Source organism: Amblyraja radiata, chromosome 3 (genome assembly GCF_010909765.2).
Source record: "Amblyraja radiata isolate CabotCenter1 chromosome 3, sAmbRad1.1.pri, whole genome shotgun sequence".
Taxonomy (NCBI): domain Eukaryota; kingdom Metazoa; phylum Chordata; class Chondrichthyes; order Rajiformes; family Rajidae; genus Amblyraja; species Amblyraja radiata.
Genome location: NC_045958.1, coordinates 19,404,452 through 19,431,299, shown reverse-complemented (window position 1 = coordinate 19,431,299; position 26,848 = coordinate 19,404,452). Strand labels below are relative to the sequence as shown.

General features: G+C 42.5%; 1 protein-coding gene across 2 annotated transcripts in view; it reads right to left on the bottom strand.

The window, feature by feature from the left end:
- The window catches only part of fer (FER tyrosine kinase), a 146,358-nt gene that overhangs the window by 96,956 nt on the left and 22,554 nt on the right, over nucleotides 1-26,848 (bottom strand). For both annotated transcript variants that reach the window (XM_033017393.1, XM_033017394.1), the window contains exons 2-5: nucleotides 11,061-11,343; nucleotides 10,760-10,933; nucleotides 9,196-9,295; nucleotides 1,398-1,581 (exon numbers count right to left, since the gene is read on the bottom strand). In XM_033017393.1, coding sequence (XP_032873284.1) covers nucleotides 1,398-1,581; nucleotides 9,196-9,295; nucleotides 10,760-10,933; nucleotides 11,061-11,270 — 668 coding nt within the window. In that variant the 5' untranslated portion in view covers nucleotides 11,271-11,343. The remainder of the gene's footprint in view (nucleotides 1-1,397; nucleotides 1,582-9,195; nucleotides 9,296-10,759; nucleotides 10,934-11,060; nucleotides 11,344-26,848) is intronic.

Genomic DNA, 26,848 nt, shown 5'->3' with positions numbered 1-26,848 from the left:
TCAGACTGATGTGAGGGTGGAGACAGTGGGCTGAGAGAGCTGAGAAGGGGAGGAGAAAGTAGGAACTACCTGAAATCAGAGAAGTCAATGTTCATACCGCTGGGGTGCAAACTGCCCAAGCGGAATATGAGGTGCTGCTCCTCCAATTTACGGTGGTCCTCACTCTGGCCATGGAGAAGGCCCAGGACAGAAAGGTCGGATTCGGAATGGGAGGTAGAGTTGAAGTGCTGAGCCACCGGGAGATCAGGTTGGTTAGTGCGAACCAAGCGTAGGTGTTGGGCGAAGCGATCACCAAGCCTACGCTTGGTCTCACCGATGTAGAGCAGCTGACATCTAGAGCAGCGGATGCAATAAATGAGGTTGGAGGAGGTGCAGGTGAACCTCTGCCGCACATGGAAAGACTGCTTGGGTCCTTGAATGGAGTTTCTCCATAGTTTGAAATTAGCATCATTTACAATTACAATATTTTCCTGGAAATTCTGCATTCCAATAATGGGAAATGTACATGCACCATTACTACAATTCAATTCTTCAGGAAATTTCAGATTATTTTTTCAATTCAAATCTATATCTTGTCAAGAGTGGCATGAATAAATACTCAAATGAAAACCGTCAATCAAAGCTGAAATTAAAATATCATCAGTTCAACTCTAATTCTCACATCTTCCTTCCTCTTATATCCAGAAACCTGAACAAACTTCAGTGCAAAATCAAATCAATGTCAATTTCTTTCATCGTACAATAATGACAAATATTAGGGAAGTCGGGACTAGGTTTTGGCTGGAAAGAAATACATTTTTACCATTAACAAGTGTAGTAACAACTTTTGTCAGAACTGCAAAGGACGCAAAGGAGCTTGTTAAACTGCAGGGAGGGACGTCTTTGATTAGGCCAAACATGAGGATAGGCTATGAACAGGGGTATCCACTGAATAAGTGAATGGAAGCCGTTTGTGTGAGAACATTGACAATATGTAGGAATTGCCAAAAAACAGAGGGAGACATGCTCACTCCTCACCTTCTCCACGTTTTATCAAGCTACTTTGGTGTCTTTCCCAGTTCTGATAAAGGGCCTTTGATTCAAAACATTAGTTCTGTTTTTCTTCCCACAGATGCAGCCTGACCTGCTAAGTTTATCTAGCATTTCAATTATATTTCCAGTATCTGCAGTTTTTTGTTTTTTTTAAATTTGTATTACTTTCAATAACAATTCTTATTGCATGCCAATATTGCACATAAAAAAGAACAACTTTTTTTTATTAAAAGATCAGTTCCTCCAAATTAGAATCTATGCATTGTTTGGCCATTTACATTTCCAAAATATTACAGTACTCAAAAATATATCACTTAGCAGTCTTTTATAAAACTGTTAGATGAATTATCTGGAATATTTCTTACAATGCAAGAATCATTTCCTCTTGCATCTTCTGAAGAGAATCGAGGAGAAGAGGAAGAACTTTATCATAATATTGTTCCTGATGTAACTGGGCGCCTTTCACTGCCAGGACATATTGGTTGTGTAGATTATGGAGTTTCATTGTGGCCTTGTCAAATCTGTCTTTGGCCTTTTCAGTCTCTTTACCTGATAGTGGGCAGAAAACACAAAAAGTATAACCTTCAGAAACTCCATTGTTTTCGAAAATATACTCCAAAAATCTGCAAACATTAACCTCAAGTCATGCTCAATTCCTCAAATCTAGATCATACCACAAGCTAGAAGTGCTGCTGGTAGGTCAAAGTGCAGGCGTCGCTTAACACTGGGCTTTGGTGAAGAGGGCATACAGACTCAAGGTAAGAATAAGGTAATGTGTAGGAAAGAACTGCAGATGCTGGCTTAAACCGAAGATAGACACAAAATACTGGACTAACTCAGCGGAACAGGCAGCATCTCCGGAGAGAAGGAATGGGTGATGTTTCGGGTCGAGACCCTTCAGCCTGAAGAAGGGCATTGGCTACACCAAAGGTTCAGCCAGATAGGTAGGCAACCGGTAGGAGAATTAGGCAGGTAGTACAGAAGTCTCCTGAAGCTATCGCCCTCTGAAAAAGCTATACCAGTTTGGCTATAGTTGGGGAGAATGTTCTCTCAGGATCAAATAGCAGCAAGAGACAGAACATCTTGCTCTGCAGAACAGCAGGGAAGGGTTATATCTACTCATACTTACTTTATTAGCCAAGTATGTTTTGCAGCATACGAGGAATTTGATTTGCAAGCAATGATAACAGGGAATTCAATAGTCAAGGATAAAGACGAGCATTTCTGTAGCTGCAAGCATGACTACAGAGTGCGGTGTTGCCTCCCTGGTGCCAGGGTCAAGGGTGGCTCTAAGTGGGCACAGGACATTCTCAGAGAGAAGGGTAAGCAGTTAGAGATTGTGGTCCATATTATTACCAATGGCATAGGTAGGAAGGAAGATGCGGTCTTACCAAGAGAATTTAGTGTTAAGTAGCTGGTTAAAAAACAGGACCTCCAGGGTTGTAATTTCAGGATTATCATCTGCCCTTCGAGCTAGTGAGGCAAGAAAGAGAATGACAGTGCAATTCAATACATGGCAAAGGAGCTGATGTAGGAGGGAGGTTTTCAGATATATGGATCATTGGGCTCTCTTTTAAGGCAGGTGGTATCAGTACAAGAGGGACAGATTGCACCCGAACCGCAGGGGAATCATTATCCTCACAGGAAGGTTTGCGAGTGTTTTTTTGAGAATGTAACTAGGAAAATGCACAAGGGAGAGCCAGTGGATGTAGTGTACCTGGACTTTTAGAAAGCATTTGAAAAGGTCCCACATAGGAGATTAGTGAGCAAAATTAGGGCACATGGTATTGGGGGTAGAGTGCTGACATGGATAGAAAATTGGTTCGCAGACAGGAAACAATGAGTAGGGATTAACGGGTCCCTTTCAGAATGGCAGGCAGTGACTAGTGGGGTACCGCAAGGCTCGGTGCTGGGACCGCAGCTATTTACAATATACATCAATGATTTGGATGAAGGGATTCAAAGTAACATTAGCAAATTTGCAGATGACACAAAGCTGGGTGGCAGTGTGAATTGTGAGGAGGATGCTATGAGAATGCAGGGTGATTTGGACAGGTTGGGTGAGTGGGCAGATGCATGGTAGATGCAATTTAGTGTGGATAAATGTGAGGTTATCCACTTTGGTAGCAAAAACAGGAAGGCAGATTACTATCTAAATGGTGTAAAGTTGAGAAAAGGGGAAGTACAACGTGGTCTGGGAATCCTTGTTCATCAGTCAATGAAAGTAAGCATGCAGGTACAGCAGGCAGTGAAGAAAGCAAATGGCATGTTGACCATTATAACAAGAGGAGTTGAGTATAGGAGCAAAGAAGTCCTTCTGCATAGGGCCCTCGTGAGACCACACCTGGAATATTGTGTGCAGTTTTGGTCCCCTAATTTGAGGAAGGACATTCTTGCTATTGAGGGAGTGCAGCGTAGGTTTACAAGGTTAATTCCCTGAATAGCGGGACTGTCATATGCTGAGAGAATAGAGCGGCTGGACTTGTATGCTCTGGAGTTTAGAAGGATGAGAGGCAATCTTATTGAAACATATAACATTATTAAGGGTTTGGATATGCTAGAGGCAGGAAACATGTTCCCGATGTTGGGGGAATCCAGAACCGGGGCCACAGTTTAACAATAAGGGGTAAGCCATTTAGAATGGAGACTAGAAAACACTTTTTCTCACAGAGAGTTGTGAGTCTGTGGAATTCTCTGCCTCAGAGGGCGGTGGAGGCAGGTTCTCTGGATACTATCAAGAGAAAGCTAGATAAAGGTCTTAAAGATAGCGGAGTCAGGGGATATGGGGAGAAGGCAAGAACGGGGTACTGATTGGGGATCAGCCATGATCACATTGAATGGCGGTGCTGGCTCGAAGGGCCGAATGGCCTACTCCTGCACCTATTGTCTATTGAGTGCTACTTGGGAGGGTTTAAACAAGTGAGGCAGGGGTGGGAACCAGATCAGCAGGTCAGCAAGTGGAGGGATTGATGGTAAGGTCGAGGATATGGAGAGGATATGTATGGGGCAGAATAATATATATGGTGAGACTGGCAGTTCAATGTTCCTGTGTTTCAACGTTTAAAACATTACAGTGGGAGGTAAAAGAGGTGGAGGAGTTACAGAGAGAATGTCACAGCTGCATATAAATATCCTGGATGATAGTAGAGATGGGATCGTTTGTGATATTGCACAAAAATTGGTAGAGTTGCAGACCATGCAGCAGGCTGTCAAAGAATACAGCCTGACATAGGTAGACACAAAATACTGGAGTAAATCAGCATGACAGGCAGCATCTCTGGGGAGAAGGGATGGGTGACGTTTCGGGTCGAGACCCTTCTTCAGACTGACATAGATCAGTTGCAGATCTGGGAGGAGAAATGGCAGATGAAGCATGTGTGAGGTAAAAATATAGATAATGGCAGGATCCTTATCAGCAGTGATATACAGAGGATATGGGGCAGAATAATATATATGGTGAGACTGGCAGTTCAATGTTCCTGTGTTTCAACGTTTAAAACATTACAGTGGGAGGTAAAAGAGGTGGAGGAGTTACAGAGAGAATGTCACAGCTGCATATAAATATCCTGGATGATAGTAGAGATGGGATCATTTGTGATATTGCACAAAAATTGGTAGAGTTGCAGATCATGCAGCAGGCTGTCAAAGAATATAGCCTGACATAGGTAGACACAAAATACTGGAGTAAATCAGCGTGACAGGCAGCATCTCTGGGGAGAAGGGATGGGTGACGTTTCGGGTCGAGACCATTCTTCAGACTGCCATAGATCAGTTGCAGATCTGGGAGGAGAAATGGCAGATGAAGCATGTGTGAGGTAAAAATATAGATAATGGCAGGATCCTTATCAGCAGTGATATACAGAGGGATATATATTTTTTCACATAGAGTGGCAGGTGCCTGGCATGCGCTGCCATGGTGGCGGTAGAACAAGATGAGATTGTGACTTGTAAAAGGCTTTTAAATAGGCACATGAATGGAGGGATATGGATTATGTGAAGGCAGAAGGGATTAAATCAATATGAAATCATATTCGACAGACATTGTGAGCTGAAGGTCTGTTCCTTTGCTGATATGCGGCCAGAAGTTGTAGATTTTAGGAACAAAGTGGGTGTTTTATTTGTTCAAAAATAATTTACTTTATTTTTAAGTGAAGGTTTACAACAGTACTCTCGTAAAATATGTTTTTTGTGATTTGTAATAAAGGTAAATTGCACTGACAATTGCTTTAGGTACTTTAGATAATGAGATTGATTGATTCCTGTTTAAAGGAATCCTACTGAGGATTCTCCTCCTAAAGGAGTCTGAAGAAGGGTTTTGGCCCGAAACGTTGCCTATTTCCTTCGCTCCATAGATGCTGCCGCACCTGCCGAGTTTCTCCAGCACTTTTGTCTACCTAAAGGAATCCTACATTCACAGAATTAGGGCACTGTGCGGAAATTGATAGAAAAAGAAGTCGGTGGATGTGAATTAGTCTTGTTAGCATAGGTTCCAATTATGTACAAGAAAACATTTTCAATGTTGATAATTAATTGAAAATATCTCACATCTCGTGTGGTATAGAATGCTGCAAATTAAAATCTCTGCTCTGCAGGATCTTTAAAGCAATATTCCAATTACAGATTGTTTTCATTTCCAACACCACCTAATGTATTTGCACAGTAACTACCTGTTCACTGCCAATTTACACTATGGAGATCTGAGCAGGAAATTATCAGGAAGGGAACATTTTGGACTATTGGGATAGTTATGAGTTATGGGAAACAGAGTGGGGTGCGCATTTGAGGCTAAAGTCAAATCAGCCAGAAATCTTCTCCAGTGAAGCAGGCTTGAAATGCAGGGTAGCTTATTGCTGCTTCCATTTCTTGCACATAAACAGCTTGTGTCTAGTATTTGGCCCTATAAAGATTATTTTGCAATCTGAAAAGCAAAAGTAAACCAAACCATGTACTCTAAATTAATACATGGTTCGCCTGTCAACCTGAAAAATGAATAATTTCTAGTTGACTGATAACAATAACAAGTGTGCATGGAATAGAGTTGTAGAACAAATTTATTTAAGTAACAGCATCAAATTTCACTTCACATGCCTCACAGGTTGTGTAACACAAATAATTTCTATAGGTCTTTGCAATCTTTACAGTTGTTTCTATCAGTTTATTTTATTTTTTGACTTGGTTCCTTTGCTAAAGAATTCTCAACAAGCACAAAGTCTTGCAAACTGAAGGTAAAATCTTGAAAACATAAAGGAGTATATTTATATTGATGTAATTAGACTGGCAGCCATCACTGAAGCAATTCAAAGCATAAGAAAATGTTTCTGCAAGTCTGGGAATGCGATGAATTGAAACAAATTATGTATGTACAGGCCACAACTTGGAATGTATTTAAAGAACTAATTCATACATGTCACATTTGAAAATTCCAATTACATGAAAGAAGAATTTATACAAATGTTTTACTTCAGGGGTTAGGCCAAGTGACATCAAGGTAATCAGTTTACTGTCTATGGATAGTATATAAAATATACAGTAATTATATTCAGTCAATTTCAATACACATTCCCTTCAGGCCTCCAAATATTGTGTCCTGCAAGTCATGATTAACAAGTAATTTCGTAGGGAAAGCCACTAAATATTAAGCAGAAAAAGTATTATTTACAAATGCTAATAATAAAATGTGGGTGAATTGATTCGCTGTTGACCCACCATTCAATGAGCTCAGCCATAGAGTTATCACCTTCCAATTCTTTGGTCTGACATCCATTTTTCCAATATTGCTCAGCAAGCAAATTCTATGTTACATTTTGCAAGCAGCTGCCTTAGTTTTGCACCATTTTATCCCAAACTTTTATCTTTGACAGAAACATTCTTGTTGATATTTTCTGTGTAACTGCAAGGAGCAGGAAGTTTCTACTGCAGTTGTATGGAGTAGGGAGGTTCTACTGCAGTTGTACGGAGCAGGGAGGTTCTACTGCAGTTGTACAGGGTCTTCGTGAGACCACACCTCGAGTATTGCGTACAGTTTTGGTCTCCAAATCTGAGGAAGGACATTATTGCCATAGAGGGAGTGCAGAGAAGGTTCACCAGACTGATTCCTGGGATGTCAGGACTGTCTTATGAAGAAAGACTGGATAGACTTGGTTTATACTCTCTAGAATTTAGGAGATTGAGGGGGGATCTTATAGAAACTTACAAAATTCTTAAGGGGTTGGACAGGCTAGATGCAGGAAGATTGTTCCCAATGTTGGGGAAGTCCAGGACAAGGGGTCACAGCTTAAGGATAGAGGGGAAATCTTTTAGGACCGAGATGAGAAAAACATTTTTCACACAGAGAGTGGTGAATCTCTGGAACTCTCTGCCACAGAAGGTAGTTGAGGCCAGTTCATTGGCTATATTTAAGAGGGAGTTAGATGTGGCCCTTGTGGCTAAAGGGATCAGGGGGTATGGAGAGAAGGCAGGTACGGGATACTGAGTTGGATGATCAGCCATGATCATATTGAATGGCGGTGCAGGCTCGACCTATTTTTTCTATGTTTCTAACTCTCAACACTGCCAAGTACTGCAGGTGTTAAATGCATGTTTACATTTTCCAAAAAAAATGCTCTCCTTCAGTTACTTTTTCAAGATTCCAAAAGCAAGACTTTTTACAGATTGGAAAAGAAATTAATTTTAGCAGCACAATTCTGCCAAAGAATAATTCATGGCAGAGCAAGCAGAAGACCTAAAATATTGGGTAACTGGGGGGTTGGGGGGGGGTTAGAAAAATAAAATACTTCATAATTTAATCACAGGAAAGTTTCAGTTGCAACATGTCCAATAATGGATACTCTATGGTAGACACAAAATGCTGGAGTAACTCAGCAGGACAGGCAGCATCTCTGGAGAGAAGGAATGGGAGACGTTTCATGTCAAGACCCACCTCTATAATCTTTGCTTCATACTGAATAATTTTTTGTCTACCTTCGATTTAAACTAGCATCTGCAGTTCTTTCCTGTACACAATGGATACTCTATGGTAGTCTTCTGCTTTGTTTTACTCTCTGGGCCAAATGATACATTTTTACCTTGTACTTTTGAAATGTAACCGTAAAAATTAAAATATCTTGTATCGAGGAGTGCCAATACTTTGTATCTTGTTCAGTAATGGTGATTGATAAGGGAAGGTGTTGCGCACTTTCCTTAACTTTGAATCAAGTTGCTAGTTTTTCAAGTAAATGCAAGGAAAAATACCTCAATCTTTCTTTGCCCATCAAATTCAAGCATAGAACGATTCAATTATTTCTTCCTGGCATTGTAACTATAAGTCAAACTTACATTTGCAACTGCAGCTTATGGATGCCTGTAATTTATAAATGAGGAATATAAACAGGTGCATTATCAAGAATAATTTACCATTTGCACTAATACCACCACATTCTTATTATTGATTAATGCAATAAGTCAATTTAATGCAGCCAGTTAATGTGATATTTATTTTGAGAGTTGCAATCTTCTTTGCACTTTTCACATATCAAGCTCTATTGACTTTCAAAATTAAATAACATTTATTAAATTAAATATAAACTATAGATGAGGCTCTCACCAGGGTCTCTTCTATATCCCGTAGCTCCGCTCTCACTCCCCATCCACCCCCATTCGTAACAAGGATAGAGTCTCCCTTGTCCTCACCTTCCACCCTACCAGCCGTCACATACAACACATAATCCTCCGACATTTTCGCCACCTCCAACGGGATCCCACCACTGGCCACATCTTCCCACAGCCCACTGTCTCCGCCTCTTCCTTTCTTCTTCCCCCCCCCCCCCCCGCCCCCACATCAGTATGAAGAAGGGTCTCGACCCGAAACGTCACCTATTCTTTCGCTCCATAGATGCTGCCTCACCCGCTGAGTTTCCCAGCATTTTAGTCTACCTTCTTTTATTAAATCACACTCATTTGGTATCCTCTGGAAATAATCTATATTTGACATATGGGTAACCGCTTTCAAACCAATGACAATTACTTGCACTACCCTGCGCCTTAATATGACATATACATTTATAATACCTAAAAACTAATTGTACTTCACTGTGCAATTCAATGTTTTTTCACTTTCAAAACATCATAAAAGGGTCAAAACAAAAATGAATTTCCAGCACTTTTCCAAGTTTTAATTTAAATTACCTTTCGAAAGGGCTTCTCTATATTTTTCCTTTGCAGCCGTGGCTTCTTTTGCCAAGTGTCTGTAGGTAGACTTCAGCTTTTCAATTTCAGTCTTCGTTACCTTAATATAAAATGTTAAAATGAACAGTTGCATGATTTATATGCAATATTCTTAATGTTGAGGTGACGATAAATGCTTCCATGAAGTCAAACTATTAATAAGATACCAGATTTCAATATTCACAAAAACAGTTTTTTTTAAAAGCGGTGTCTATCTTTTCTGTGAATGAGACGAGAACTTACCCTCCGGCTTGTCAGCATATTTGAGAGCAATGATCAACTTCACATTGAATGCCAAATTCACAGTACAGAAATGCTCCAAAAAGGGAAGGACATTCCTGATTAAATATATACTTTTATTAAAATTTATGCCATCATCTGGATCTCCAATTAACTGTTTTGCCCCCAAATTTCTTACATAGCTTGATGTTTGGCTCTGTTATAGACATTGCCAAACAAGGATTTGCTGCATACTCCCCAATGAGTGACATTGATCACACAGAAACATTTAATTTTACAACAACTGAAATGTTGTTTTGTACATTGTCTGTAAAGTGCCATTGTTCATCCGCAAGCAAACTCAATATTCAACAATTGAATTAATTGGGCAGGACGTGAAACCACATCCTTCCTAAGTAACTCATGTATAACTACGTTTCAAATGTGTAGGTCTCAGATCACTGAGTTTATAGTTAAGTGACCATGAGTTAGGAACTGTAGTGTGAATCAAAGACAAAGTTGAGAGGCCATAGGCATGTTTGTGAGTAGGGGAATGAAAAGAAAGATACCGCTGTTTGATCTGCTGATACGTTTCAAGTGAAAACTGTGAATGGCTATCGGGATCAACTTGGATCAGGAAGATAGAACTGCTGCCAAAATAGTAACGTTAAATTAGGATCCAGGAACCAAGATTCAGGAACCAAATTGGGGCACTACATGGCCTGGACCCCAGTTATTCAAAAAAAGCAATTTGGCTGTGTGCAGCATATGTCATATTTCCACGTTTGATGACAACACACAACAAGTTGGGATTGCAAGTACAAGAAGGACAAAAAGAGGTTCGAAGCTGATATCGATACTTTAAATGTTTGGGAGTGGGCAAATACATTGAAGGTGATACAAAATGTGCAAAATTATGAAGTCATCCACTTCAGCATATTTTTTAAATCATAATATATGACTGAAATTTTGACAATTAAAATAGACACGGTAATTTTGTACATATTATCAAAGATCAACATGCTAGAGCAGCAAACAATTCGGAATGGAAATGGCACGTTTGCTTTTTTTGTAAGAGCATTTAAAGTGCAAGAATAATGGTGCCTTACCGCAAAGCTATAGGGCCTACAGGGCCTTGTCTTCTAATGCTGCCTAAAATCACTCGACAGCACAGCACAATAGAAGGCCAACTCTCAATTAGGAGTAAGTGGCACCTACTGGGAACTTACAATTGGTACGTAATAAAATTAATGCAAAGACTAAATATATACTCAAGAACAAACTCATGCCTGCACTTTAAAATTACCTTGTACATTTCAGCTTCCAGGTGTTGTTGCATACTCTGATAATTTTTTTTCACTTGCTGCTTATCTTTGATCATCATGGTTAGCCTGTACAAAGGTCCCACATTTAGGTCTTCTGCATGTGCCTTCATTATTCTGCTCAATTGTTCTGTTTGATGTACCACGCAGGCCCAAGACTGTAAATAAAAAAAAATGTGACAGTCTCACAAGAAATGGCAGATGAGTGACAACTCGCGGAGGTATTAATTAAAAATCACTGATGGATTTGCGGAGGACAGGGTTGTGGGTTAACAATCAATTTACCTTTGTGATATTACTAACAAAATCCACTGGTGAGGATGCTTCATGCTTTTCCACTTGCTGACAAATGTTCTGTAATAAGGATGCATACTCTTTGTCACTTTTAACTCTTAGAGACATTAACTTTTTTAGTGTCTCCATTAATTTAAGCTCGGATTCCTGCAGTTTTAGCAAAGCTTCAGGAGAATTTTGAAGGTCACTTCCAAACCCCATGTTGAATAAGGCACGATGATATCCAGTGTTTAAAGCGACATCAGCATCCACTGATCAAAGCATGTTCCCTGTCCTGAATAGCAAGAGAAAGAGTAAAGTTATTATTGTTGCTCTGTAAAAAGCACAGGTATTTGCTAACAGTTGAACATATGAATTTAAGCTACAAGACTTTACCAAAGTATGTTTGAATTTTGTACAATTAACAGTTATTATGAGACAGAAGGCCATTTTATCTAATAGGTCCAGGCTAGCTTCCATCAAAGTAACTATATCCAGGGCTCTCGCTTAACTTTTTTTCCCTGTTGCCAGCCAGGCAACCTTGGCAGCTTTTTAGGTTGCCAAATGACATTTTAGGTGGTCATTTAAGATGGCTTGCATGACGCGTGCTCGGACGAAGTGCGTAGTTACCAGTCGGAATTATGCTCAATGAAGCATTCACATATTATTTCTGCTTCAAATAAAGTCACAAACTAACATATTCACCAATCAAGACATGATATATACCACAATGACATGCATTAAAATTATAATACGGTATACACATTGCAATTAATGCAATTTTTATTATTTCTTTCCACTTCCAAACAAAAATGTGGTTGGATTATTCAGCGTATGATCAACCTGTGTCAATAAATCCTGGACCTTGATAACATATATGTTTAACCATGCACACTACAGATTGATGCAAGCATGTTTTCTGTGAAGGACCGAAAATTATCATGACATAGCCATAGCATGGGTCGTTATTGCTATGTGTACAGAAACACTTTCGCTTCCCACATAATTTATCCACAACAAAATATACAGGTTGCAAGAAATTTTCTAAAGGCATTTTATGATAATAGCTGTTAAAACTGACTATACCCATCTGACAGGTTAAACATTACACTAACTAACAAGAGATGATCAAAGGACATAAATGCAGCAAATGTTTGGTAATATATTTAAAGGTGTCAAGACGCCACATTACCGGCCATTCAGATTAGATGTATGTGGCAATGAAGATAACCAGTTTGTAAGCATCATTTAAAAAAAAATTTGTTGTTAAACGCTTGTTCCATCATTCCCACTTCAGAATTAACATTAAAATTTCAACTGAAATATCTCCTGACCAAATTTGTGATGTATATGACTGACTGTAGAAGTAAAACCTGGATAAATCCAATGTATAGTTATGAATGTTGCTCATTAAATAACTACATTCGTGATACTCCATATATAGAGCAATGATTTTCCATTAAAATGAATTCTGTAATAACGTGTCAGTGACAATCGAACACTGCAGTTTTAATGTTTCACGAGTTCACAATTTAATTAATCCACTTTATGGATTAAAACAAATAATAACATTGGGAATTAAAACATATTTGATTGCATTCCGTTATCAAACATAGTCAATGTTAGCTCTGAATACATTTCCAGCACAATAGGGTCAGGGGGGGTGTATGAATCAGTGCAGGATGGATAGATGGTGGTGGGGGGGGGGGGGGGAGGGGAGCTTGAGAAGGCAATCTGTGCGGATTGGATGGATTGAGGCAGGGGAATTAGTGCATGTTGGTTGGAGTAGGTCAAATTGTGAGGGGAGAGGGCGGGGGTGACAGTGGGGTTGAATGGGGGGGGGGGGGGATCTGTGCAGGATGGATGAGGGAGCAGTGCAGGATTAAGTGGGGAGCAGTGCAGGATGAAGGGGTGAGCAGTGCAGGATGAAGGGGTGAGCAGTGCAGGATGAAGGGGTGAGCAGTGCAGGATGAAGGGGTGAGCAGTGCAGGATGGATGGGAAGAGGAGTCAGTACAGGATCAATTGGGGGGACCAGTGTAGGATCAATGGGGAGTGGCAGGAGAATCAATGCGAGGTGGCTAGGAAGATCAGTGCAGGATGAATAGATGGGGGGGGGGGGGGGAATGGAGAAGAGGGGTCTCAGGATAAGGGGAGTGGAGGGGGGTGTACAAGAGAGAGAGAGAGAGAGAGGAAGGGGCAGAGGAGGTGGGAAGGAAGGCCAGCGCTCCTCGGACAACACCTGTCAGGCACGGAAATCGCAACCAAAATATGGAAGGGACCGCGGGCAGAATATCTTGGCGGCCGCACGTGCATGCGCACACTCACACACACTCGCGAGGCTTCTGAGGCTTCTGTGAACGGTAATTTCAGCTCAATCCAGCGCTAAATGCAGCTTATCTGTGCCTGTCTCGCCTACAGCCCTGTGTCAATCCAGACATGGCTGCTGGTTAACCTGGGGGGACAGGCAGAGTGAGCTGGGTTTTGCACTGGCTGTGGGCCTAGGGGCACCGTGCCCGTCTGACTCCCGACGCCTCTGGCCACCCCCGGGCGTGTGGAGGCTCTCGGGCGGGGACGGGGATGGTCCAGTGGCGGTGCGGCAGCAATTGCAGCGCCGGAGACCGAGATCGGTCCTGGCTGTGGTACAGGTCTGCCGAGAGCGTTTTGGCTCGTCTCCCTCCTCCAATCAACCCCCCCCCCCCCCCCACTCTGCTTCCGCCTCTGACCGACACCTCCCTCTTCCAAGAGTCTGTTTTGGAAGCGCCGTTGGCGGAGTGGCAGCAGCTGCTGCTAACAGGCCGGGCGGGGCGGGGTGCGGGAGGAGGAGGAGATGGAGCCGCCGCCGCTGCTGCCATGCGGGGCCCGACATTCACTCCGACCCTCCGTCACGTCACACTTAGCATCTTTCTCACAATCGTCGCCGACACAAAACGTCACGTTCCTTTTCTCCAGAGATGCTGCCGGACCCGCGGAGTTACTCCAGTTTTTTGTGTCTATTTTCGGTATAAACCAAGTTGCCAAGCCGGGCAAAATGACTCGCCGTTTAGGTTGCCCGGCGGCACTTTGAGTGGTCATTGGCACCCGGGCAACCGTTAATTTCGAGCCCTGATATCCATCCAATTCTAACTCTACTTATTTCCCCATAACTCCTGCACCTCACATTATTCTGACATGCCCATTAACACCTCTTTGATTATTTTTGATACTTACCTATTAACAGCCATGAATGCCATAACAGCACAAGGAGCATATCTTTGGAATTATGGAGGAAAGTGCTCACCCACTGGAAACCCACACATTTATATTGATAATGTCCAAATGCCACAAAGGCAGCAATTTAGGTCAGAACTGAACTCTGCTCACTGAAGCTATAAGGCAGCAGCACCAACATTGCACGACCATACCTCACCTTTTTGTTTTGAAAAACATTCTTCATTACTTTAAACTTCTTTTCACTTTTTCTCTAGTACTTTAAGGAGTCTCAATATGTATCTGAATTTCATAAGCTCATAAATGATAGGAGCGGAATAAGGCTTCGGCCCATCAAGTCTACTTTGCCATTCAATCAAAGCTGATTTAACTTTCCCTTTCAACACCATTCTCCTGCCTTCTCCCCATAACCCCTGACATCCGTATTAATTAATAATCTATCTATCTCTGCCTCAAAAAATATCCATTGCCTTGGCCTTCACAGCACTCTGTGGCAATGAATTCCAGATTCACCACCCTCTGACTAAATAAATTGCTTCTCATCGCCTTCCTAAAGGAATGTCCTTTAAATCCGAGGCTATGACCTCTGGTCCTCAATGAGGTCCCCCCCCCACTCATCTTCGAAAATTGATCGAGTACAGGCCCAGTGTCGTCAAATGCTCATCATATGTTAACCCACTCATTCCTGGAATTAATTTCGCAAACCTCCTCTGGACCCTCTCCGGTGCCACCACATCCTTCCTGAGATAAGTGACACAGAATTGTTCACAATACTCCAAACGTGGTCTGACTAGTGCCTTATAGAGCTCGGCATTACATTCATGATTTTGTGTTCTAGTCCTCCCGAAATAAATGCTAACATTGCGTTTGCCTTCCTTATCACCGATTCGACTTGGAAATTAGCTTTTTGGGAATCCTGCAACAGCACAACAAAGTCCCATTGCTCCTCCGATTTCTGAATTCTCTCCCCATTTAGAAAATAGTCTATTCCTTTATTCCTACTGCCAAAATGCATGACTCCACACTTTGCAATGCTGTATTCCATCTGTCACTTCTTTGCCCACTCTCCCAACCAGTCCAAATCTTCTGCAGAGTCCCTGCTTTCTCTGCTCCACCTGCCCCTATCTTCGTATCATCTTCAAACTTGGCCACAAAACATTCAATGCCCTCATCCAAATCATTGATATACAACATGAAGAGTCACGCCCCCAGCACCGACTCCAGCAGAACTCCACTATCACTGGAAATCAACCAGAAAATACCTCCTTTATTGCCGCTCTTTGCCTTCCTTCTGCCATCCAGTCAACCTGCTTCGTAGTAAATGTCGATTTATAACAAAAAATATGACTGTTCTATCAAAGTAGTTTAACTCTTATTCACAATAAACCGGCATACACATTAACTTGGCAAAGGCTCATGACCCATATTTCAACCAGAACAGCAGAACTTTTCTAGTTGTCTGCCAGTGACTAGTGGAGTTGCGCTGGGGTCAGTGCTGGGGGCGTGACTCTTCACGTTGTATATCAATGATTTGGATGAGGGGATTGAAGGTTTTGTGGTCAAGTTTGAAGATGATACAAAGATAGGTAGAGGGGCAGGTAGTGTAGAGAAAGCAGGGGCTTTGCAGAAGAACTTGGACAGGTTGGGAGAGTGTTGCGAGTGTGTGGAATTCTCTGCCTCAGAGGGCAGTGGAGGCTGGTTCTCTGGATGCTTTCAAGAGAGTTAGATAGAGCTCTTAGGGATAGCGGAGTTAAGGGATGTGGAGAGAAGGCAGACACAGGGTACTGATTGTTGGATGATCAGCCATGATCTCATTGAATGGCGGTGCTAGCTCGAAGAGCCGAATGGCCTACTCCTGCACTTATTGTAAAAAAAACTAAGAATAAAAGGAAGAAGCAAGGAATTGCATTTGGTGGTTTACCAAGGAAAGACAGAAAATGATGGAGTAACACAGTGGTTCAGGCAGCATCCCTGGAGAACATAGAAAGGCGACATTTCAAGTTGAGATCCTTCTTCAATGGGAGAGATACTCCAGCATTTTCTGTCTTTCCCAGAAATAAGAATAACTTTGTTACCATGTTGACTAAAGTTGACTGAGGATGAGCAAATAAAATGCATTTTACAAAACAGGTTGCCTGCATAAAATCATGAGGTTGAAGTAAGTTGATAATTGAAACGTTGGTCGCAAAGTGCTCATTCAATGTTTACGTCCAAAATAATATAGTAGATGAAGTGTCAGAACGTAACTTTTAATACTCCATTGTTCTGAAAGGAATGTCAGGGACATGCCCATTTGTTTTGTTACACCAAAAAGACATGCTTACAATCATCCCGGGGGAAAACATTATTTCACCATTTGCAGAAAAAATAAATGGATAAACTACATTCATTCTGTATTGTTTTTGATACATCAAGGTATAGTCACACAGCACGAAAACCGGCCCTTCAGCCCACAAAACTAAAATGCCTGATCGACGCTAGTCCCACTTGCCTGCTCTTGGCCCATGTTCCTCGAAACCCTTTATATCTTTGTATTTGTTGACCCACGGACTCTCAAGGTCAGTTATCTATTACTAGGAGCACACTCCTCCAGAACCTTCTCCTGTGATGTCTGATGAATCCCATTTTCCAAGAGATGGACTGCACGTTTGCAAGAAGAGAAACATCAATAATCTGGGGTTGGAGTTGGAGTCAAGACCACTATTGGTCAATTATTACATTGATTTTTGTCTTCAGAAACAAAGTGTAACCTGCATAACAAAATGCTTTACAATTAATTGTGGTTTGGCTATTGTTTTTTTTCCCGAATTAAATTCTATCTATATCTCAGTTTGGAGCAGCCATTGTTCATTATTACTTAATGCCCACCACTTCTTTCTTCTCTGAAGGCCATTCCATGCTAAACTGCTTGTAAAAACAGAATGCCCATTATTGGAAGGATGTGGAGGGTTTGGATAGGGTGCAGAAGAGATTTACCAGAATTATACCTGCTTCAGGGGGTATTAGCTACAGGGAGACGTTGGACAGACATGGATTGTTTTCCCTAGAACGTCATAGGTTGCAGACAGATGTGATAGGAGTGTATAAGATTATGAAATGTAGTTAGAGTAGACAGTTGAAACATTTCCCCCAGGTTGTAATAATCTAGATGACATGGCTTTAAGGTGAGAGGAGCAAAGATTAAAGGAGATGTGCAGGGTCTGCTTATTCTTTTTAAAAGGATGGCAAATACCTGGAACGTGCTGCGAAGGGTGGTGGTGGAGGTAGTTATGAAAAGACTTAGAGAGGCATATGAATATGCAGCGAATGGAGAGATATAGATTATGAACAGGCAGATCTGAGTCGGCATCATGTTCGGCACAAACATTGTGCCCCGAAGGATATGTTGATATGCATGTTTAAAATAGTAGCTAAGGCAGCAGAATTCTGGTTCAGAGTTAAAAGATAATCTAGTTGGAAAATGAGAATGGCGACCAGGAAATAGGTTTGCGGAATATGGAAAGAAATTGGCTTAAATTTACAACTGGAGAGGTAGGAGTTGTGGGATGTTGGGAAACAAAAAATACTGGAAAAATGAAATATTTGCAAAAATCGAAGGAAACGAGTCAGGCCCTGGATGTTCCGATTGGCAAAACATCAAAATTGTCACCAGGAAATTGTTTTACCCAGCTTTCTCAGGGAACTGTGGAACAAAATCCTAAACACAATCCTTATCCCATTGGTGACACATCAATGGTATTTTTCTAAAGATGGATCCCAACCCAAAAGGCTGTCTGTCCGTTTCCTTCCATAGATGCGACCTGACCTGCATAGATTCTCTGGCAGTTATTCATGATTCGAACATCTGCAGTCCAGTGTCTCTATTTTTCCGCCTAATCTTACGTTAATGTGGTGTGGAGTACATAAATTATAGGAGCAGAATTAGGCTATTGTCTTCTCTGCCATTCAATAATGGCTAATCTATCTTTCGCTCCCACCCCATTCTCTGTCCCCCCTCCCCATAATCCCTGACACTCTTGTTAATCAAGAATCTGTCAATCCCGCCTTAAAAATATCCATTGACTTGGCCTCAATATCGTTCTGTGGCAATGAATTCCACCAGGTGGCGCCGTCAGCGATGGCAGCCTCGCCAACGGTCTGTCTGCCCTTTTGTCTTTTTTGTTATTTTTAATGTGTTTTAAAAGTATGTGTTAATGTTCTCTGGTTTGTTTAATGTGGGGGGTGGGGGAAATTTTTTTTCCATCTCTTACCTTGCCGGAGATGCGATTGTTTTCCGGATCGTATCTCCGGTTGCTCTGCGACCTAACATCATGGAGCTGGAGGCCTTGCTCAAGACTGACTTTGAGCCCCACCGTGGGGCCGTGGACTTACCAGCAGAGCCTGCGATCCCTTGCCTGGGATCAACGCTCCAACCGTTTTCGAAGAGCTCGCAGTTTCGGCTTCAAAGTCACAGAAGGTTCGACTAGCCCCAACCGGGGGTCCGATCGCTCAGCGCGGGGGAGCTGAGATCCCCTCAATGTGGGAGCTTGATCGCCCCCACGTGGAGGGCCCAACCGCCGGCTATGAGAGCCAAGATCGGCCCGTTAACGGAAGGCTTGAGGCCCCCGACCGCAAGAGGACAAAGAAGGGAAGAAATTGAACTTTTTTTTCGCCTTCCATCACAGTGAGGAATGTGGAGGAATCACTATGGTTAATGTTTATGTTAAAATGTATTTGGTGTGTCTTGTTGCTTTTTATTGGTATGACTGTATGACTAATCAAATTCCTCATATGTTGCAAAACATATTTGGCTAATAGAGTATGATTATGAATTCCACGGATTCACCACCCTCTGACTAAAGAAATTCCTCCTCATCTCCTTTCTAAAGGTATGTCCTTTTATTCCGAGGCCATGGCCTCTGGTCTTAGACTCTCCCATTAGTCGAAACATCCTCTCTACATCCACTCTATCCAGGCCTTTCATTATTCGGTATGTTTCAATGAGAACCCACTCATCCTTCTAAACTCTAGCGAGTAGAGGCCCAATGCCATCAAATGCTGCTCATCTGTTAACCCGATTCCTGGGATTCTCGTAAACATAGAAAAATAGGTGCAGGAGTAGGCCATTCGGCCCTTTGAGCCAGCACTGCCATTCAATATGATCATGGCTGATCATCCAAAATTAGTACCCCGTTCTGGCTTTTTACCCATATCCCTTGATTCCATTAACTCTAAGAGTAAAATCTAATTCTCTCTTGAAAACATCGAGTGAATTGGCCTCCACTGCCTTCTGCGGCAGAGAATTCCACAGATTCATATCTCTCTGGAGGAAAAAGGTTTTTCCTCATCGCAGTCCTAAATGGCCTACCCTTTATTCTTAAACTGTGACCCATGATTTTGAACTCCCCCAACATTTTTCCTGCATCTACCCTGCCCAATCCTCTAAGAATTTGATATGTTTTTATAAGATCACCTCTCATCCTTCTAAATTCCGGCGAATACAAGCCCAGTCGACCCATTCTTTCATCATATGTCAGTCCCCATCATCCCAGGATTTAACCTGATGAACCTACGCGGCACTCCCTCAATAGCAATAATGTCCTTTAAAGATAAGGGGGAAATCTTTCAGGACCGATATGAGAAAAACTTTTTTCACACGGAGAGTGGTGAATCTCTGGAATTCTCTGCCACAGAAGGTAGTTGAGGCCAGTTCATTGGCGTATGGAGAGAATGCAGATACAGGATACCAAGTGGATGATCAGCCATGATCATATTGAATGCCGGTGCAGGCTCGAAGGGCCGAATGGCCTACTCCTGCACCTTTTTTCTATGTTTCTATGTCCTCCCTCAAATTAGATAAAAATTGCGAACAATACTCCAGGTGCGGTCTCACCAGGGCTCTGTACAACTGCAGTAGGACCTCCTTGCTCCTAAACTCAAATCCTCTCACAATGAAGGCCAACATGCCATTTGCTTTCTTCCCTGCCTGATGTAGCTGCATGCTTACTTTCAGTGACTGATGTACAAACACACCTAGGTCTCGTTGCACCTCCCCTTCTCCTAATCCGACACCTTCACATAATAATCTGCCTTCCTGTTCTTGCCACGAAAAGTGGATAACCTCACATTTATCCACATTATTCTGCATCTGCCATGCTTCTGCCCACTCACCCAACCTATCCAAGTCACCCTGCAGCCTCATAGCATTTTGCTCGCAGTTCACACTGCCACCCAGCTTTGTGTCATGCGCAAACTTAGAGATGTTACATTTAATTCCCTCGTCGTTAATTTATATTGTAAACAACTGGGGTCCCAGCACCGAGCCCTGCTGCACCCCACTAGTCACTGCCTGCCATTCTGAAAAGGACCCGTTAATTCCTAATCTTTGCTTCCTGTCTGCCAACCAGTTCTCTATCCATGTCAATACCCTACCCCCAATATCATGTGCTCTAATTTTGCACACTAATCTCTTGTGTAGGACTTTGTCAAAGGATTTTTGAGTCCAGATACACCACATCCACTGGCTCTCCCTACTCCATTCTACTTGTTACATCCTCAAAAAACTCCAAAAGATTAGTCAAGCATGATTTCCCCTTCATAAATCCATGCTATCCAAATGCACTGCTATAACATCTTTAATAATCGACTCCAGCATCTTCCCCACAACTAATGTAAGGCTAACTGGTCTATAATTCCCCGTTTTCTCTCTACCTCCTTACTTAAATTGGCTAACCTCCAGTCCACAGGAACTCGTCCAGAGTCGAGAGAACATTGGAAAATGATTACCAATGCATCCACAATTTCTAGGGCCACCTCCTTGGGTACTCTGGGATACAGACCATCAAGCCCTGGGGATTTATCTGCCTTCAGTCCCAACAGTTTAACTAACACCAATTTCTGACTAATGTGGATTCCCTTCAGTTCCTCCCTACCACTAGCTCCTCGGTCCCCTAGTATTTCCAGGAGATTGTTTGTGTCTTCCTTAATGAAGACAGAACCAAAGTACTCATTTAACTGTTCTGCCATTTCCTTGTTTCACATTATAAATTCACATGTCTCTGACTGTAAGGGACCTACATTCGACTTCACTAATCTTTTCCTTTTTACATACCTAAAGAAACGTTAACAGTCAGTTTTTATATTCTCCGCAAGCTTTCTTTCATGCTCTTCCCCCCCACCCCTCTTAATTAACCCCTTTGTCCTCCTCTGTTGAGTTCTAAATTTCTCCCAGTCCTCTGGTTTACCACTTCTTCTGACCAATTTATATTCCTCTTCCTTGGATTTACCATTAATCAGCCACGGTCGAGCCGCCTTCCCAGTTTTATTTTTTCACCAGACAGGGATGAACAGTTTCTGGAGTTCATCCATGCGGTCTTTAAATCTTTGCCATTGAATCTTCACTGTCAACCCGTTCAGTATAATTTGCCAGTCTATCCTAACCAATCCCCGCCATGTCTTCAAAATCTCCTTTATTCAAGTTCAGGACCCTAGTTTCTGAATTAACCGTGTCACTCTCCATCCTAATGCAGAATTCCAACATATTATGGTCACTGTTGCCCAAGGGTCTTTGCACAACAAGATCGCTAACTAATCTTTCCTCATTACACGATACCCAGTCTAGGATGGCCTGCCCTTTAGTCGGTTACATAGATACATAGAAAATAGGTGCAGGAGTGGGCCATTCGGCCCTTTGAGCCTGCACCGCCATTCAATATGATCATGGCTGATCATCCAACTCAGTATCCCGTACCTGCCTTCTCTCCATACCCCCTGATCCCTTTAGCCACAGAGGCAAACATCTAACTCCCTCTTAAATATAGCCAATGAACTGGCCTCAACTACCATATAACCATATAATAATTACAGTACGGAAACAGGCCATCTCGGTCCTTCTAGTCCGTGCCGAACACTTATTCTCCCCTAGTCCCATCTACCTGCACTCATACCATAACCCTCCATTCCTTTCCCGTCCATATAACTATCCAATTTATTTTTAAATGATAAAATCGAACCTGCCTCCACCACCTCCACTGGAATCTCATTCCACACTGCTACCACTCTCTGAGTAAAGAAGTTCCCCCTCATGTTACCCCAAAACTTCTGTCCCTTAATTCTCAAGTCATGTCCTCTTGTTTGAATCTTCCCTACTCTCAGTGGGAAAAGCTTATCCACATCAACTCTGTCTATCCCTCTCATCATTTTAAAGACCTCTATCAAGTCCCCCCTTAACCTTCTGCGCTCCAAAGAATAAAGACCTAACTTGTTCAACCTTTCTCTGTAACTTAGTTGCTGAAACCTAGGCAACATTCTGGTAAATCGCCTCTGTACTCTCTCTATTTTATTGACATCCTTCCTATAATTAGGCGACCAAAATTGTACACCATACTCCAGAATTGGCCTCACCAATGCCTTGTACAATTTTAACATTACATCCCAACTTCTATACTCAATGCTCTGATTTATAAAGGCCAGCACACCAAAAGCTTTCATTACCACCCTATCTACATGAGATTCCACCTTCAGGGAACTGTGCACAGTTATTCCTAGATCCCTCTGTTCACCTGCATTCCTCAATTCACTTCCATTTACCATGTACGTCCTATTTTGATTTGTCCTGCCAAGATGTAGCACCTCACACTTATCAGCATTAAACTCCATCTGCCATCTTTCAGCCCACTCTTGGGGCCAAGGAAAGAGCGTTCACGTCGCGGCCCTGTTTCAACCAATCTTTCCACCACCACGCACAAGAAGCACAAGAGGCGCAAGACAGACACCATTGTGCAGATGCCGAGAAGTGTGTTCAGCTCTGGCTGAACAACTTCTAATCTTGTGTGTGGACTCGATAAGAAGAAGCCCACTCTTCCAAATGGCCTAAATCTCTCTGTAGACTTTGAAAATCTACTTCATTATCCACAACACCACCTATCTTAGTATCATCTGCATACTTACTAATCCAATTTACCACACCATCATCCAGATCATTGAAGTACATGACAAACAACAGTGGACCCAACACAGATCCCTGTGGCACCCCACTAGTCACCGGCCTCCAACCTGACAAACAGCCATCCACCATTACTCTCTGGCATCTCCCATTCAGCCACTGTTGAATCCATCTTGCTACTCCACCATTAATACCCAACAATTGAACCTTCTTAACCAACCTTCCATGAGGAACCTTGTCAAAGGCCTTACTGAAGTCCATATATACAACATCCACAGCTTTACCCTCATCAATTTCCTGAGTAACCTCTTCAAAAAATTCAAGAAGATTAGTCAAACATGACCTTCCAGGCACAAATCCATGTTGACTGTTCCTAATCAGACCCCGTTTATCCAGATGCTTATATATATTATCTCTAAGTATCCTTTCCGTTAATTTGCCCACCACTGACTTCAAACTAACAGGTCTATAATTGCTAGGTTTACTCTTAGAACCCTTTTTAAACAATGGAACAATATGCGCAGTACGCCAATCCTCCGGCGCTTTTCCCGTTTCTAATGACAATTGAAATATTTCTGTCATAGCCCCTGTTATTTCTACACTAACTTCCCTCAATGTCCTAGGGAATATCCTGTCAGGACCTGGAGACTTATCCACTTTTATATTTTTCAAAAGTGTCAGTACTTCCTCTTCTTTGAATCTCATAGTTTCCATAGCTACTCTACTTGTTTCCCTTACCTCACATAATTCAATATCCTAATCCTTGGTGAATATCGAAGAAAATACATTGTTCAATATCTCCCCCATCTCTTTTGGCTCTGCAGATAGCTGTCCACTCTGACTCTCTAATGGACCAATTTTATCCCTCGTTATCCTTTTGCTATTAATTTTGCTGTAGAAACCCTTTGGATTTACTTTCACCTTACTTGCCAAAGCAACCTCATATCTTCTTTTCGCTTTTCTAATTTATTTCTTAAGATTCTTTTTACATTCTTTATACTCCTCAAGCACCTCAATTACTCCATGCTGCCTATAATTATTGTAGATCTCTCTCTTTTTCCGAACCAAGTGTCCAATTTCCCTTGAAAACCATGGATCTTTCCAATTTTTACTATTTCCTTTCAACCGAACAGGGACATAAAGATTCTGTACTCTTAAAATTTCATCTTTAAATGTCCTCCATTTCTCCTCCACATCCTTCCCATCAAACAAAATATTCCAATTCACTCCTTTTAAATCCTTTCGCATCTCCTCAAAGTTAGCCTTTCTCCAATCAAAAATCTCAACCCTAGGTCCAGTTCTGACCCTCTCCATAATTATATTGAAACTAATGGTATTGTGATCACTGGACCCGAAGTGTTCCCCAACACATACCTCCGCAACCTGACCTGTCTCATTTCCTAACAGGAGGTCCAGCACTGCCCCTTCACTAGTAGGTACCTCTATGTATTGCTGCAAAAAACTATCCTGCACACATTTTACAAACTATAAAAAACCATCCAGCCCATTTACAGAATGTGTTTCCCAGTCTATGTGTGGAAAATTGAAATCTCCCACAACCACTACTTTGTGCTTACTACTAATATCTGCAATCTTCTTACATATTTGCTCTTCCAATTCTCGCTCCCCATTATAATACACCCCTATAAGTGTTGCTACACCTTTCCCATTTCTCAGTTCCACCCAAATAGCCTCCCTAAACGAGCCCTCTAATCTATCCTGCCAAAGCACTGCTGTAATTTCTTCCCTGACAAGCAATGCAACACCTCCACCACTTGCCCCTCCAATTCTATCACACCTGAAGCAACGAAATCCTGGTATATTTAGTTTCCAATCACAGCCCTCCTGCAACCATGTTTCACTGATCGCCACAACATCATACTTCCAGGTGTCAATCCAGGCTCTAAGCTCATCCACCTTTCTTACAATGCTCCTAGCATTAAAATATACACATTTAAGAAACCCACCCCCTCGTATTCTCTGTTTATTATCTTTTTCTTCTTTCTCCCCTACATTTTGTGTCCGAGTGCTACCCTTCTCTGCCTCCTGCCTCACACACTGACTACTAGCTTTCCCTATTTGAGTCCCTTCCCCCCAACCATTCTAGTTTAAAGTGTCCTCAGTAGCCTTTGCAAATCTCCCCGCCAGGATATTGGTCCCCCTCGGGTTCAAGTGCAACCCATCCTTTTTGTACAGGTCGCACCTTCCACAAAAGAGGTCCCAATGATCCAGAAACTTGAATCCCTGCCCTCTGCACCAGTCCTTCAGGAGGGGCAGCATTTATCCTCCACCTCGCTCTGTTCCTACTCTCACTGTCGCGTGGCACAGGCAGTAATCCTGAGATTGTTACCTTTGCATTCCTTCTCCTTAACTCTCTTCCTAACTCCCTAAATTCTCCTTTCAGGACCTCTTCTCTTTTTCTACCTATGTCGTTGGTACCTATATGTACCATGACCTCAGGCTCCTCTCCCTCCCATTTCAAGATTTCTTGGACACGTTCAGACACATCCCTGACCCTGGCACCAGGGAGGCAAACTACCATCCGGGTCTCCTGACTGCGTCCACAGAATCGCCTACCCGCCCCCCTGACTATAGATTCCCCTTATACTATTGTCCTCCTCTTCTTTTCCTTACCCTTCTGAGCAACAGGACCGGTCTTTGTGCCGGAGGCCCGGCCGCTGGCGCTACCCCCAGGTAGGCTGTCTCCCCCAACCGTACTCAAACATGAGTACTTATTTTCAAGGTGTACAGCCACCGGGGTACTCACTAGTCCCTGCCTCTCCCCCTTGCCCCTCCTAACTGTGACCCAGTTATCTGCCTCCCGTGGTCTTGGAGTGACCACCTCCCTGTAACTCCTCTCTATGACCTCCTCGCTCTCCCTGACCAGACAAGAGGTCATCGAGCTGCTGCTCCAGGTTCCTAACACGGTCCCTTAGGAGCCCCATCTCGACGCACCTGGCGCAGAGGTGGACGTCTGGAGGGCTATCAGACTCCATGACCTCCCACATCTGACCTCCCACATCCCACATCTGACATCCAGAACAGTAAACTGCCCTGGCAGAGAGTTCCAGAGATTCACCATTCTCTGTGTGAAAAACGTTTTTCTCATCTCGGTCTTAAAGGATTTCCCCTCTCTCCTTAAGCTGTGACCCCTTGTCCTGGACATCCCCAACATCGGGAACAATCTTCCTGCATTTAGCCTGTCCAACCCCTTAAGAATGTTGTAAGTTTCTATAAGATCCCCCCTCAATCTCCTAAATTCTAGCGAGTACAAGCCGAGTCTATCCAGTCTTCCTTCATATGAAAGTCCTGACATCCCAGGAATCAGTCTGGTGAACCTTCTCTGCACTCCCTCTATGGCAATAATGTCCTTCCTCAGATTTGGAGACCAAAACTGTACGCAATACTCCAGGTGTAGTCTCACCAAGACCCTGTACAACTGCAGTAGAACATCCCTGCTCCTATACTCAAATCCTTTTGTTATGAATGCTAACATACCATTCGCTTTCTTCACTGCATGCTGCACCTGCATGCCTACTTTCAATGACTGGTGTACCATGACACCCAGGTCTCGTTGCATCTCCCCTTTTCCTAATCGGCCACCATTTAGATAATAGTCTGCTTTCCTATTTTTGCCACCAAAGTGGATAACCTCACATTTATCCACAT